At 43.8% G+C, this 13,584-nt stretch overlaps 1 protein-coding gene across 1 annotated transcript; it reads right to left on the bottom strand.

Moving 5' to 3' along the window:
* Positions 1–520: 520 nt before the first annotated feature.
* leo1 (LEO1 homolog, Paf1/RNA polymerase II complex component) lies at positions 521–12,103 on the bottom strand. Its single transcript, XM_071901491.2, has 14 exons — positions 12,027–12,103; positions 11,409–11,557; positions 9,455–9,840; positions 7,758–7,969; positions 7,127–7,231; positions 6,889–6,983; positions 6,356–6,504; positions 5,958–6,042; positions 5,414–5,508; positions 5,173–5,307; positions 3,329–3,464; positions 1,462–1,654; positions 1,194–1,291; positions 521–844 (listed from the first exon to the last, which is right to left on the bottom strand). The coding sequence occupies exons 1-14, from the start codon at positions 12,082–12,084 to the stop codon at positions 731–733; spliced, it is 2,010 nt and encodes a 669-aa protein (XP_071757592.2). The 5' UTR covers positions 12,085–12,103; the 3' UTR covers positions 521–730.
* Between the last annotated feature and the right edge of the window lie 1,481 nt (positions 12,104–13,584).

Genomic DNA, 13,584 nt, shown 5'->3' with positions numbered 1-13,584 from the left:
CCTCTCCTCTCGGCTGGCAGGCAGGTTCAGGAGGATCTACTGTCGCAGTACTGCACAACGCTGTCCCCAACTCCCTTGTCTCAATTTCCAAATCCCCTCATCGCTCGCCTTTCTTGTCAGGCGGGTTTAGTTGAAAGCAGTAAAGCTTTCGGCTATCACCCTCCTCTCGCTGTCCCTAGCCTGTCGGTCCACTCTCTAATACTTTTCTCAAGTGCATTTGTTCTCCACCCCTGCATGGACTTCAAAGGAAAACTGGCAGAACAGCACAAGCACTGGTCAATGACACGCTTTTGTTATGCGAGGTGGATGAGTGAAGGAACACAAAAGGTGGAGATTGAGAAGGCAGGCCTCGCTTTTACACCATTCACCACGCGCAGTCTCTCATCAACCCACGGCATCTATCCCATTAACCTTCCTTTGTTTGGAAACAGGATTAAACAGTATGTTTCATAATCTCAAAACAGTGTGATTCATGTATATGATTCATAACTTCGAAAAAAAAGAGAGGGGAGCCTTGGGATGCTTTGGTTACATAAAACAACTATTTCTTTATTCCTCGCCTCTGCTGTACAGAACATAAACAAGCAAAGACACACACACACAAACGCACACACACACACACACACGCGCGCGCACGGGTCTTTAGAAAATATATAAAACAAAATGTGGCCGTTTTACGCCATGTGGACTGAGCACTGATAATACAGTGGAATGGTAGAAAAAAAGTGAATTATTCGTCATCGTCTTCCTCCTCCTCTTCGTCGCTGATGACATATTTCTTGGCCTTCTTGGTGGCCATCTCCTCGTCGTCCTCGGCCTTCCTCTTGCCCGAGCCCTCGCCCTCCTGCCCAGGACAGAGACAAGAGAGAGGGAACGCTGTGATGACATGACTAACACAGATGACAGCCATGCTGACAGCAGCAGACATTCTGTACAGCTTTCCAGTGCTATTAGTTTATTTGTCATGTTCCAGTTCTATTTTTTTGATGCATCATAAAAGCATGTTTCTCACTATCACCGGTCTCTGCGGGAACAGCCGGTACAGACTAAGTGTATGTTCTTTACAAGGACAAGTAGTTCCTGTCCGGTCCAATTCACATGATGGGAATGTGAGCAGTTGGCTCCCCCCCCCCCCCCCCACAGTGTCCTGCATCACAGCGCCCCCCATCTGGCTAGCAGGGTACTGCACCTACCTCGTCGCTGTCCAGCTTCTTGGCCTTCATCAGCCTCTGGGCCTTATCGTCGTCTGAGCCTTCATCGCTGTCCGACGAGTAGATCCTCGCTCGCTCCTCTGGATTGGGTGGAGAGGGAGAGGGAAGGGGGGGTGGGGGTGGGAGCAGAGAGAGCAAAAGAGGAGGACGTTCACTCGACCTGATCGACTTCCTAAAAGTTCTGCAAACTTGAGGCAGAAAGGAAGAGAGAAAATAAAAGTGGTGGTTATGTCAGCTGTTTTGTCCTCACCCCTCAGGCCTCCTCCTCCCTTGTATTTGCTCTTGATGGCGGCGAGGCTGATGGCCTCCTCGCCCTCCTCCTCGTCGTCGTAGCGGTCGGGCTCCAGGTAGCTGCTGCTCAGGCCTCTCTGGTGCTGCTTCTCCCTCATTCTCCTCTGCTGCGACTCCCTGCGGATGGAGGCGCGCAGACGCTCCTCCTCTTTCTGCGATCGCACGCGGGAGAGACACCGTTGAGAGACGTTTGACCGCTGGTTTCGAGTTTCACATTGCATTTTGATTTGGCGATTTAAAATCTTAAACACTCTTGTCCTAGTGACTAACTGTGCAATTCCGTAAGTCCTAATATTCATCTCCAGAAGTTAAACCTGTGATTGGAAGTGCAATCCTGGTGAATTCTGTTGAAATTTTAAGGGATATAACTTAAATCAGTCATGTCAAAAATGTATGTGGAGAAATAGGATGCAATGACTAATAATATCTGACCCCCAAAATACAAAATATCAGAAGCCAAAACAATGTATTTAGCTTTGTGTAGTATTCTTTCAATGACTTTTTGTTTTGGGAATGATTTTGAGAGAAAAATGTTCAAATGTAGCACTGAGAAGATGCAGACACTCAAATTTTTCATTAAATTTTCATCCATTAGTTTCATTATGTAAAGGATTCAACATGATGAGGTGTTCAACTAGTTTTTTTAATATTCTTTTGCGGCAAAGTTTCCTGTTTGCAGTTGCATGGTATGCACCTTAGCAGACTTAGCCACCAGGACACCCTGAGGTGTTCCAACTAATTTAATGGAGTACACGGAGGGAAGGAACCTCCACTTAATGGATACCGTGACTTCAGAGTCTAATATATGCATACACAATGTCCCTTCTGGAAAATCTGGATTGTCAGCCTTTTCAGAGCTGCACTTACTGCAGCAACTTTCTCTCTCTCAATATTTGCCATCCCCCTCCTGTCAATTCTGCCTGCCAACCAGCTGATGGTAGTTAGCCAAAACCCTTTGTGGGCATTCCTGAGCTGAATAAATGCTGCACTTCTCAAGAAAAAGCTGCTTTGCTAGTTGTAACCAAGATGTTCACTGCGAACAAAAACAAACAAAAAAACAAAACAACAAATACATTGCTTGACCTTCTGTGGCGCTCCAATGCCAGCACTAATGGAAACTGTCAATTATAATTGCAAACACAAGATGGTGAAAGACACAGTAAGGTGTGTCTGTATGACATATCATGTATCACACTGGTAATAACAAAGACTGACCTCTTTCTGCACAAACTATACGTTCCCACCCTACTCTATAAAGTTACACATTAGGTTTTGCACAGACTGTCTAAAATCATACATAAGATGATTATATTGATTATAATGCATAAACAGGGATCTATTGTCTACTGTATGTGCCATAGCAAGAAATATTTGGGTGTAAGAAAAATCTGGTATGTGAGGATCTCGCAGCGGTTGAAGACATACAGTATCATTAGTACCAAAGTTGTGTTGCTGGGTTCAACATCCAGGCAGCACAACGTTACATATCTCCTCCAGGTAAAGTCACACTGCCTCAGTTGAGTGCAGAGTAGAGTGAAACTATGAACGATGCTATCAGCAATGCCTGTTGGGAGGTTGACCGCAGATATGCAACTAGCCCCTAGACTTGTTGACACTATTTCCATGTCACTGACAGCTACATAACCTCATTATGTAACCACGTCAGGTTATATCTTTATGTAACACAGTGCGATTCTTGTTAGCTACTGGCCTTATGCGACCTCTTCAGTCCCTGCGGTAACAAAAGCATGCGTTCTCAGAAAGGGCTGAGGGAAAGAAACACAGCCAGATGGACTGAGTGTGTGCACAGTGCCAGAGTGCGTTACCTTGATCATTTCATTGCGCTGGGACTCTGGATCCCGCCCGGCCATGGGAAGGATCCTGATCTTCTGCGTCTTGGAGCAGCGGTCGGCCAGAGACAGGGTCATCTTCCTGTGGGTGGCGCTGTCTGTGGAGTGGGGCCTGGAAAGACAGACAAAACACACCAATAAGGGCAGACCGAAATGTCCGTCACATTGACAAGCGAGTGCATACTTTCCCACTGTTTCTTCTGTTTTTGGAAACATAAATAGCATTCCCCAAAACAGGACAAGAAATTAACTGTATTTTTCAGAGGGAATTTTTCACCCCCTTGATCTTATTTTTAGGGGCATTTTGGTCCTTTTCGGGGGCAATTTTAATGAACTATAAAATAATACATTTGCATTGCATACTGGCAAATAAACCCTCAATTTGTACCAGTAAGATTTGTTTGATTTTAAAATCATAATATACCACATGTCCCACGCTTCTTTCCTACTGCTAGAAACCCGCAGCAGGCCTTACAGAGGAGGATGGTGCTGTTTTCCTCACTCTCTGTCCCCAACCAGTCCGTCTTCCAGCCCTCCATTGCTGAGTTTGTTTGTTTGTTTTTTTAAACGAAAGTGGTTGTTTTATTTTTTTGGTGACAGTGGTTTGAATGGGTTTGCATTTTCTTCTACTGCTGGCTGCATGGTGCCAGCATTTTCTGCTGTCTCAGGCTGCGAGCTCGGTTGTTTTCTGATTTAAAACAAAAACAAAAACAAAAACGCTTTATTTTTCTAACCCATGATGACGCAAAGGAAAGAATCCCTTGGTCACAGGCTCCCACAAATCACCTACACTGGTCCACAGGGGACAGTAGTTGCATTCATGCATGAGTATTTGAGAACAATGGAAAAAAATGTGAACAGGGCTAAAATGCTTAAAAAAAAAAAAAAACTACTCCTAATTATTTTTTAACAAGCATTTTATGAGTCAGCATTTTAGCCCACACTAATTTCTGTCCCTGTCCTGAAACCATTAGAAGCCACACATGCACAGGGAGCGTTACCGTGCCTGACCTGCTACATTAGATGCTGAGTATGGGTCAAAATCGGCAGACAATGTTGAGCGCTTTGACAGGGGTTTCTTCTATGGTATCAAAACAATGATTACAAGGAAGCCTTTTTTGCTAACACTCCAGAACAATGTGCCTCTTGTTTTCATAAACTCCAGTCTGATTGCTACCTTCAGTCTGATTGCCACATTGAACACCAGTAACAATACAATTCTGCCTGAACTCAACTGGTCAACCTGCTGGGAGGTGTTTTGTTTCAATATTTAACGAGGTTGCCTAAAGCTCCTCTTTCTAACCCACCGTCCTGATCATTTGTGCCCTGAACAGGCTCAGCTCCGATTCCTAATCAAAACCACGCTCTTATTATAATACTCAATCAGAACAAGTGGCAATGTCCTGTCTGAGGGCTGGGAGGGCTGTTGTGCAGTAAAGCAGCTTTGGCCGGTGTCCTACTAGTCCCATGTGGTCTCAGAAGACAGAACATCCAGGTGGACTTGGTGAGGGGGGTAAGAGGCTTACACAGGTCTGACTGGGAGAAACCTGGGCAGCTTGCACACAGTGATTCAGGGACTTACAGCATACAATACATTTCTGAATGGAGCTTAGATGAAGGGTGCTATTGTTATTGTTTGGAATTAGAGGCAGCCTGGGGCTTATTTAGTGTATGTCTGGCTGCTGAGGAGCCAGACAGCACTGGTGGTCTAGACAGATGACAAGGGTCGCCGGCAACTTACATATTGAAGTGAAAGCGTGTGTGTGTGTGTCTGAAAAGCAGCCTGTCCCCAATATCAGAATGGTACGCAACTGACTTACCTGAATGTGAGCTTGGTTTTGAACACAGCCTGTCCCTGCAGTCCAGTACCCTGCCGGATGAACAGGTGGTTGTGGTCTCCCTGGAGAGGAGCTTTGTAAACATCAAACACCTCATTCCCCAAGTGGAGGGACATGCTGTAGCAAGACAACAAAAGACAAAAGCTCAGAAAGTATAGACTGCTTCTTTTCATTTTGTTCAGAGTGCAAGAGCCTCGACATCCAGCTTGGAAATACTACGAACCTGCCGTCAGACCATTTGACGATGCGTGCGTTGCTCTCCCGCGTTTCATTCCCCTCCTCATCTCGCTTCACTTTCCACCGAATGGTGTTCTCCACCTGTGGGACAGAGAGAGTATAAGCTCTAGTCGATCTCTCTCGCTCACAAAAACAGTTGCATGTCTGTTATTTTCTTTTTTTGGTTTTCAAATTTATTTACAGTCTTCCAAAAGAGGATCTGGTAAAAAATCTGATTCAAATATTGAACTTCTGCCACCAAACTCTGATACCTTTATTGTGTGGCGGACTTACACATATTTCACTTTTTAAAAATAGGAAAGAAATTTAGATCCACAGAAAGGCAGCATATTTTCTCAACATAACTTACAGTTGTTTGTAAAAAAAACAAAACAAAAACTAAAACCAAAGTTTATGTTATTTCCTAGGCTCCATGTCATTTTAAAAGCTTTGAAAAAAACATAAACAATGCTCTGCTGATAATGCTTTCAATTTAATTCAATTTCGCGCCACACAAACATTCATGTACACACACTAGGCGGACTACATACCTTAAGTTTGAGCCTAGTCCGTCCTTCTTCATCCAGCATTTCCTCATCCTCAAATTCATCCTCGTAGTACTGAGGATCAAAGGGTCTGTAAAATAAAATTCAATACAAAACAAAATAAAGATTTTTTAAAAAGTTATACAAGGGCTTTTAGAATCAGCAAGACCCAACAGCTGATTGTATAGTTGGCTGACCAACACAATGAAGGGATCCTAGCCAAGCCAAAGTCAGTAGTGTGTATTGGAAGTGTCGGACAGAACGCCTTTTCTCATCCCTACCTCATTTCCACATTTTGGCCATTTTTTTATCCTCTCTCTCCAATACATTTAGAGAGGAAACGGGAGCTCATAAAGTATGTTTTTACGATTTATCCACAACGGCGACAGTGCCAAAGCTCTGACCTGGGCTCCACAGACAGGAAGTTGGGCAGCTTGACAAAGTAAAGGTCAGATCCCAGGTCAGTGCTGACTTTGGGAATCTCCACTTCGATGCGGGTCTCGGGGACAGGCTCCTCCTCTGCATGCTCCCCCTCCATCCCGTCCTCTGCGTCCTGGGGATGGACACACACACACACACACACACACACACACACACACACACACACACACACACACACACACACACACACACACACACACACACACACACACACACACACACACACACACACAGAGAGGGAGGGAGGGAGAGAGAACAGTTCAAACAACCCTGCATGATTCAATGACCCATGATAATAGGGATCAGCAGAGAGGATTAGAGAGAAGCTCTGAGAAAAGAGATTTAGGAACTCTTAAAAGAACAGACTCTGCATGGCTGAATTAAAGCAGCTGGACGATCAGTGAAAGAGAGAGAGAGTGAGAGAGGGGGAGAGCGAGAGAGAGACAAAAGGGCAGACAGACAGATATATACTGTAGATGCACAGTGAGATAGATACCAGGGGCTGTCCTGGAGTCGGAGGCTTCTCTGCATCACTGTCCGAGGAAATGTCGTCAGCTTCTCCAAACAGGTCGTCTGCTGCTGGCTTCTTGGCTGTGGGGAGAGATGGGAGAGAGAGACGGCTTTAAACTATGCTAAGCGATATAAAAAAAATCCTAATTCAAGATACTATGATGAAACTGCAAGGGTAGGTTTGCAGTAAAAAGATGGGTTTTTTTGCTCAAACGGTTTCATACTTTTCTTTGATCCAACATCGCTGTCTGAATCTGAATCAGAGGTGATCTTCATTTTGGTTTTCTGTCTGATGAAATCATCTTCACTGTCACTGCCCTTTGCAGACTCTGAAAAAACAATCACACATGACATAAAACAGCATCATTACCACACATGTTAATACAGCAGGTTAACCTAGCATGGTACAGGACATAAACACATCGAATGCGTGAATATCAACACAACATAGGGCTGGGCGATATGGTTGAAATCAATATCATGATAATCATAAGGATTTTTCTCGATATCAATATATATCACGATATGGCTCACATATGCAAAATCACGTTAAATAACCAAATGAATGTTCATCTCATTGAACCGAATGGTAATGTTAGGTGTGGTGTCAAACAAAACTGAAATTTTCGAATAATATTCCTACCATACCTCATTTTATCAGAGTTTTTAAGTAAAATTTGCTTGTCATCATCAATTTAGACAGCAGAAATGTGTGTCACGATATTAAAATCTTCATATCATCACGATATGATTCCACTGAAAGACGATAAACGAAAATATTGAATTATCGCCCAGCCCTAACACAACAGACAAGCTCTTTCAGAATCAGTTCATCTACAACATGTCCTCTGTTACCTGACTTCCTGTTCCTGGGCCCCTCATCATCAGAGTTCTCTCTTTCTTCGTCAGAATGATGATGATGATGACGTTTCTCCTCCTCATCCTCCGACTGGTCACTCTTGGCGCCTCCTTCCCACTTTTCATCATCTGATTGGTTCTCCCTGCCAGAAACTTCAGAGTGAGGAGTGCCTGGTCCTGACTGGGGAGTCCCAGGATCACTGTGCACACTGGTTAAAAAACAAACAATTACAATAAATATACAAAGAAATAATAGTCAGACATTACATAACAGAAAGCAACATGTTAATTCTGTGAACATGAACAAGTCTAACTCAAACATGAGCGAAGGTAAGAATGACAATGAATGATGGGCTGACTGTATTGACATTGGCCCGGAGCCAAGGGCGACCTGACTGGAGCAGCTCCAGAAAAGTGTCTGTTGATGATGTCACAAATTAGGATGTTAGTTTGTCTTCTGTCTTTGAAAGAGAACTGTTCACGGTCGCAAATATTGATCAAACTGTTCCCCTTATGTTAAGCCAACAGAAGAGTGAATGCGTCATTATGCTCTTTCAAATGGAGTGTGAATTTGTAAATCTGTAAACTGCAAGCATCTGTATATCTCTAAATCTGTCAATAGCCATCATCGGAAGAAAGTAGAAACTCTTAATTACCGTGATGAAGATGCACTACATGTAAAATATTTTTAAAGCTGTATTGACAATAAGATGACAATAAACTGGATATATTATACATTATCTGTCTGTGTATACCTGCCTAAATCCCCTCTTTGCCTGAAACAGGCTTTTCAGTGATGTTCAGGACGTTTTTGAGCATGTACCATTTGCTGTGGGCGTGGCCAGCAGTAAGCGCGGTTGTGGCTATCAAGTGCAGGGAAGTCATAACAACAACAACAATGTTGGAAAGCACAACAAAAGAAAAAGAAAGAACAACAAAGCCGTTCACCCGTGTTTAACAGGACTTGTCTGCTGCATGTTTAGCAGCAGACAAGTCCTGTTAAACACGGGTGAACATTAGCATTATGTCGCCACCATGACGACATAATGTTCAGCCTCCACGGTACATGGTATGCAGGACATTATGTCGTCATGGTGGCGCCTGGCTGTCTGTGTGTGTGTAGACACATTCTTGTGAACACAATAACTAAAAAACAATGTATGATATAACCTTTGTATATACATCACAGGTTCCCCCTATGAAGTATATGACCTGGTTAAATTTGAAGCACCTTTGGAACAGCTAATTAATTACCTCATTAGTATAACTGGTTATGATTATTATATCACAGTGATTATGGTGGGTCATTAGGCAGCTCAAATGCCTCTTGTTTTTATTGCAGATTGCTTGCGTTCACTGTCTGCCTCTCTGATGCCTGTGGTGGCTTTATGGATATCGGTTACCTCAGGCTGGACATCATTTCAAGGAAGTCAGCCCATCAAGATGAGTGTTAGGATGTGAACATGACTAACTGAGGGGAGGTGGGGTGGGACGAACAATACACTTTGCTGCCTCAAGGATATTGTAGCTTTAATTTAGTGTAGCTTTATTATCCTTAATTACCTTTTATTCATATCCTTTCGACCTTTTTACTCTTTGTTCACCAGCCTAAACCTCTATTTTTTGCTGCTGCAACAATGCAATTTCCCATCTGGGATCAATAAAGAAGCACCATCCTGTGTGTGCTGTCCCACCTTCTGTCTGAACGGGCACTGCCCCTCTCGGAGTGAGGGCTCCCAGCCCCAGACACTGCGCTGCCAGCGGGGCTTCCAGCAGGGCTTCCAGCAGGGCTTCCAGCGGGGCTTCCAGCTGGACTTCCAACTGGACTTCCAACTGGACTTCCAACTGGACTTCCAGCGGGGCTCCCGGGATCCGACCGGTGGCCCCCGTCATCCTCATCGTCCTCTTCGTCCCGATGGCCGCGCTCTGAGCCGCTGTGCTGCTCAGCATCTGAATGATCGTTGTCCTCCGGCTCAGAGCGCATGCTGGCGTCCGACTGGTTCCCCGAGTGTTCAGACTGGTTGTCGCTGCCACTGTGTTGACTGTGTCGCTCATCTTCACTGTCGTCTCCAAACAGCTCCTGGTAGGTAGAAGACCAGTGGGGTTAGCAGATCTTAAGGACTCCCCCAGCAGTACCTGCCTCTGTGTTTAGTTTACATTTCCCCCAATGCATGTAGGCTACGTAATTAGATTTTTAAACTATTTTTCATTGTTTTAAAATACACACTTTACAACATCAAACCTGTCTTTAAATGAACTGCTGTCCCAGCTAGCAAAAACACCCTAAATAAGAAGACCTGGATGTGACAATAAAGTTTGTAAGCCAACAGGTTTTAGAGGGATTATTTCCTAGCGGAGACTTCCATTTCTTCCTGCAGGTGTCAGGTGATTGACAGTAAGCAGAGCTTAACATAATGCAGCACTGATATGAAAACCTTCCACTCGGGCAAACTTGGGCACAACGAAATAATGTAACAGAGGAACTTTCATTTATTAATTTATTATCTTTATCTGCTTATTCCTATTCAGGGTCACGGGGGGCTGAAGCATATCCCAGCATGCATTGGGCCAAAGGCAAGGAAACAGTGCTAACCACTAAGCCAGAGAAACTTTGACAAAATCAAATTAAGCCTTAATGTCTACTGTTATGGATTATCTTGCTTGGACAATTTTCAAGTCTGTCTTGTTTTTCAGACTGCACAACAATGAATGGCAGCGAATGGCTGCTTCTGAAGGCAGGAAAAGAGCCCTGATATCTCCAACTAGCCTATGCTGACTGTGTGACTGTGTAACTGTGTAACCTAGCAGTCTTTACACAGCTGACCCGGGTAAAAATGCTGTAGCAGAGCTGGAATACAAGCATTCATTATCCACCTTTTACTCTTTATGATCATCTTTACACTGTGGGAGGGGGGTCCACAGGAACCACTGTATCTCATGAAACAAAGTATCTTGTACAACAATAAACTTTATCTTGGGATTTAGCGTATCCTGTGATTATTGTGTGATGTTGTTTTAAAATTAGACCATTTATAGATCCAGTAGATTCAAGATGTTTGCGTCAATATTTCTAGTTTTGCTAGTTAAACTGCTTGAATTGGAAACCAAGTCTCTATTAAGCTACCTTTGATTTTTGGCAGTTCTTCTTCACCTCAAGCAGTCAGCAATCGACTGTTTGCCACAGTTGCCTGTTGACAGCCCAACCTCCATGTGCACCTTACGCACAGGTGATGAAGGCTTGCGAGATCGTTACCATGGTTGCCATGGCATTTACTCAGGCATTTCTCCTGCTTTACTTTACTGGTATTTGTTCTGACACAGAACAAATACCAGGTCAGGTCTGGCTTTTCTTCAGCTTTTCTCCCAGGTCTTGAGGTGGGTCAGAGGCAGGTTATTTTTAGACCTCCTTTTCCTTTTTTACACAGAAATCAACCCTGGCTCTGATCCACCAATAGCCCAGTATAAATACTCTGTGTAGAGGCAGCTCTACACCATTGTCAACAAACTTTAAACACGCTGTTATTATCCTTTCATAACATCTACGATAGTAGAAGTGGGATATGATGACCAGTGATGCTTGGTAGACGCCAGGCTAGCGGGCAGAGCAATGTTGTCCCGGGCCTCATCAGTCTAACTGAAAGTACACACCTTATTTATGCTGGGCTTTCCTGCCTCATGGCCTTCCTCGTCATCATCGTCACCCCGGTCCCTCTCACTGTCGCTGCCGCTGCCGGAGGCATTACTGGCGGACCGGGGTCTGTCGTGGTCCGAGTCCGAACCGGAGCCAGAGCCAGACTCTGAAAATAATGATGATGATGGATGATCATGACGATTAAATGTTACTCTTCCGCCATGCAGTACAGTTTTCTTAATAGTAGCTAGCTAAACATCGTGGTTGCTTAGCTACACATGAGTGTTAAGAGACCGTAGGTGGTTAGCGTATTAATATTCATATTTACTATTTTACAACGACTTCTAACGTGACTCAGCCAATCAGAACTGAGGACTGGAACTATCTGTTTATGAATGCGTACAATTTCTAGCTAAAATGAAGGGTAGGCTAGCACCAGGACACACTCGCTTACAGCACACACAAAACAAAACACTAATGTTAACGTTAACTCCGATTTCATGCATGTAAGACATAACAGTTTACACTTCTTGGCCGCCATTCGGTCAAACCTAATTTCTACTGTAATACAGGGGCAGCTTTCTGTTCTTATTAAACCCTTCAAATAAGACTTTTAGCCGCCGAGAGCTCAATACCTCGCTGTTCATTGTCGCTATCCCCGTCACTCCCGAACAGCTCGTCCATGTCCGCCATTTCTTCCAAATGCAATGGAAACCTGACCTACAGGAAGTGATAGCAAGGCCACCAGGGAGGTTTTGTTTCCGAGTTCAATCAAGTCTGGTGTAGTGAGCTTTATTAGCCACAGGGAGGCGACACAAGTCAACACAACATGGGTCGCGGTATGCCCATGTTATACTTCAGAAAACTCTAATTCCCAGGGCTTTGGGCATCACCACACAAACTCTGTGTGTTTATTAGGAATCTAGTCCAACTGCTCCCAACAGACAGAATAAAACCCGACGATAGATAATATTTAATGTTTGACAAGACTTCTTATACCTACTTATGGAAAAGAACAGAACTAATCCTATACAGTTTTTAGAGAAATAGGCTACAAACATCACAACAAAACTATGAGCCGCTACAGGAATATTACAGTGATACCTTAGAGGAGATAAAAAATAATAATAACATCAAGTGTGATAAGGCCACTATTGAGTACCACAGACACACTACATGTCCCAATAGGAATATTATAGGAATATTGTAGTGATTTTTCATCAGTCCTTTGCTGTACACTACAGCAAAATACACAAACAGTTTCTATTCAAGCATTCAGATAACAGCGTGTGCATATTTTCCATTTAATTTCTATGGGTCACAGTTCAGTGCTGCAGGGAGCCCTCTGAGCGCTGCTATAAATGCTCAGCGGTTGGTGTTTAGCTTGGCAGCGGCTGACACAGTCCTCATGGCCGGTCTCCTCTGTCCTACAGCCGAGGCATGTCATTGAGAAACCAGTGGGCTGCTCTTTGGCATCCTGTCACACTACAGTGCCACCCCCATATAAAACAACACAAAAACCCATTGAGCGGGCTGGCACAGGCAAGAAAACCATGTTATATCTGACTGAGGTCTGTGCTGCAATAGTTATGTAAAAAAAAAAAAAAAAAACTTACACCCTAGATATGTGGTGGTTGTAACTTAAGGGGCAGATGGTTATCTTTAAAGGTTAGAGGCCGTAAGAAAGTCCTGACTGATGGGACAGAGGATAAAGGATGCTGGATGCCAAAGTGTCCTGTCGCCCTGCAGTTGACCCTGTCTTCAGCCATTATGTGTTGATGCACAGACAGGGAGCAATGTACATGTGTGGAGGAATGAAAAAATGAACAATTACATTTCATTTATTTGAGATGGTAATGAAGTTATGAACCAAAATGCAAGTTAAGGGAAAGGTGGATCTACGCTCAACAAATTGCAAACCTTTTAGCTGTTAGTCTGGTAACTGTGACCCAACTCATTCAGCAATACTGATGTACGCTGTAGCACCTACTTACTGTCCTTAAGGTTTCTGTATTGCATGCAAGGTATCGAGGTATCTTATTGCAGTGCATATATTGTGTGAACTGAGAGGGGACATGAAACTCTATCTCCACTATTGTGTAACACGGGGTAGTAGAAGAAAGGTGACTGATCTTTGCAATCTGGGGGTAAGGTAATGTCTTCAATTTATTCTGTGTGTGTGTGTGTGTGTGT

Source organism: Centroberyx gerrardi, chromosome 1 (assembly GCF_048128805.1).
Source record: "Centroberyx gerrardi isolate f3 chromosome 1, fCenGer3.hap1.cur.20231027, whole genome shotgun sequence".
Taxonomy (NCBI): domain Eukaryota; kingdom Metazoa; phylum Chordata; class Actinopteri; order Beryciformes; family Berycidae; genus Centroberyx; species Centroberyx gerrardi.
The sequence above is the reverse complement of the archived record's forward strand: the minus strand, read 5'-3'. Positions and strand labels throughout refer to the sequence as shown.

Excerpts from the sequence above, each read along its gene's own strand:
- leo1 (XM_071901491.2), bottom strand. The coding sequence starts at position 12,084 with ATGGCGGACATGGACGAGCTGTTCGGGAGTGACGGGGATAGCGACAAT. Across the intron at positions 6,505-6,888 it reads CGACTCCAGGACAGCCCCTG|GACGCAGAGGACGGGATGGA; the intron begins GTATCTATCTCA and ends GTCCATCCCCAG. Across the intron at positions 1,292-1,461 it reads GGGAGGAGGAGGCCTGAGGG|AGGAGCGAGCGAGGATCTAC; the intron begins GTGAGGACAAAA and ends CACCCAATCCAG.